This window comes from Penicillium malachiteum (assembly GCF_028827825.1).
Source record: "Penicillium malachiteum strain IBT 17515 chromosome Unknown utg000005l:1.0-9002435.0:1.0-325561.0, whole genome shotgun sequence".
NCBI lineage: Eukaryota > Fungi > Ascomycota > Eurotiomycetes > Eurotiales > Aspergillaceae > Penicillium > Penicillium malachiteum.
Window position 1 is genome coordinate 82,926 of NW_026643098.1, and position 1,703 is coordinate 84,628.

At 42.5% G+C, this 1,703-nt stretch overlaps 1 protein-coding gene across 1 annotated transcript; it reads left to right on the forward strand.

Annotated features, from left to right (window-relative positions):
* On the forward strand, window positions 1–615 carry N7483_009936 (cupin domain-containing protein; the record flags this gene model as incomplete). Its single annotated transcript, XM_057093363.1, has 1 exon — window positions 1–615. One exon carries the CDS (start codon window positions 1–3, stop codon window positions 613–615), a length of 615 nt encoding a protein of 204 aa, XP_056942659.1.
* Between the last annotated feature and the right edge of the window lie 1,088 nt (window positions 616–1,703).

The following is a 1,703-nucleotide window of genomic DNA, read 5'->3' on the forward strand; positions in this document are numbered from 1 at the left end:
ATGTCTCACAGCGAAGAAATCGCAGCAGCCGTGGAGCAACACCAGGGTACAGCTCTGCCTCCATTCACCAGACATATTACCAGTCACAATGCAGAGGGAAAAGCTGTGTTACACTCCTCGAGCGAAGTTCCCACCTCCTTCCACGGTCAATTCACACCGGGCGAGCCTCGACCTATGGCCTTTAATGTTGCGTACACAACCTCCCAGTTCCCAGCCGACTTGAACAACGATGCGGATCTAGCAGCCCATGATAATGTCATTAAATCTGGTAACCTGGGTTTGGTCAACCCCAACGGAACTGTTTTTCGAATTGTCGATTTTGCGCCCGATACTCCAGCAGCCGTTCATCGCACACAGAGTTTGGACTATGGAATCGTGTTGGAGGGGCAAGTGGAGATGATTCTGGAGGAGGGGGAACCCGTATTGTTACAACGTGGGGACGTGGCCATTCAGCGGGCCACCATGCATGGTTGGCGTAACCCGAGCAAGACTGAGTGGACACGTATGGCATTCATCCTGCAGGACTGTAAGCCATTGGAAGTTGGTGGAACACGTTTGAAAGAAGACCTCGGCCCGCTGGATGGTGTTCTAGTATCCAGTGGGAATGATCAATGATCCGATATACTGGGATGTATCTAAATGAGGCATCGAGCATAATTGGGTGAATTCATAATCTAAGATTAAGTAGTAAAAATCTTCTTTAATTTGAGTCCGTGAAGAATAATCTACTAGTAACTAGTAAGAGCTAAAATGGTCCCACTTAACCTATTGTCTGCCGCTAACCAACGAAGCTGGTCAATGCAGGAAATAGTATATCGAGAATAATCAATATTGGATCCTAAGCTTTCAAGTTGCGCCGGATCTACCTCTCGATTCAAACGTTTCGTATTTGTTCGTATTCATCTATGGTTGTTATAAGTTCAAGTTGTTATAAGTCAACGCCAAGATCATGTCTCGGACTTGTGGGCATTCGAGGATGTGATCACCATAGATTCCCTGATTCACTACGGGCATGTTAAAGTCGATGTTATTAGTATCTTATGTGCATGTGAATTTTTCTTTTTTTTATTACTACTAGTAGAATTTAACATTCAAATGTTGAATTCTACTAGTAGTAATAGCGGGGTCTTCAGTACCTAGTGAGACCAGTTGACCTCTATAGTTTCAATCAACCACAACTTCAACCTTGGAAGTTGAATAATTAATTGATATAATTCAGCACAATTCTCGGTCATAATGACTTGAAATTCGTACTATTTAAAGGCACATTCAATAGTAAAATATAGTATGTCTCTCGCTGGCACTGGCATTCCGTATCATGATGTGGGGTAAGATGCGGTGAGTGGCGGAACATCACTGGCATTAGGTACAAACTTGGACATCGGATGATCACTGGCATGTTCAAATGTTTCAAATTCTTGCTTTTTAAGCCAATATCATGCTCAAAATGGCGGTGGATGATTCTCCCCTTTCAACTGTTAATGTTGATGCTTTTGTCTAATTGGCCACTGGCATCCCAGCATGACATATTGGACATCGTGTTTAGCATTTAATGCTAATACCTCTTCAGCTTTGATCATCTCGTTTTTATTTAAAATATTCTGAAATTTAAAAGAAAACATTATTCGAGAAACTTGAAGGTATTAGCACTTCAAGTCAACTGGTTGAATTCGAAGCTAGGAGAGGCACATGGGATACTAGTA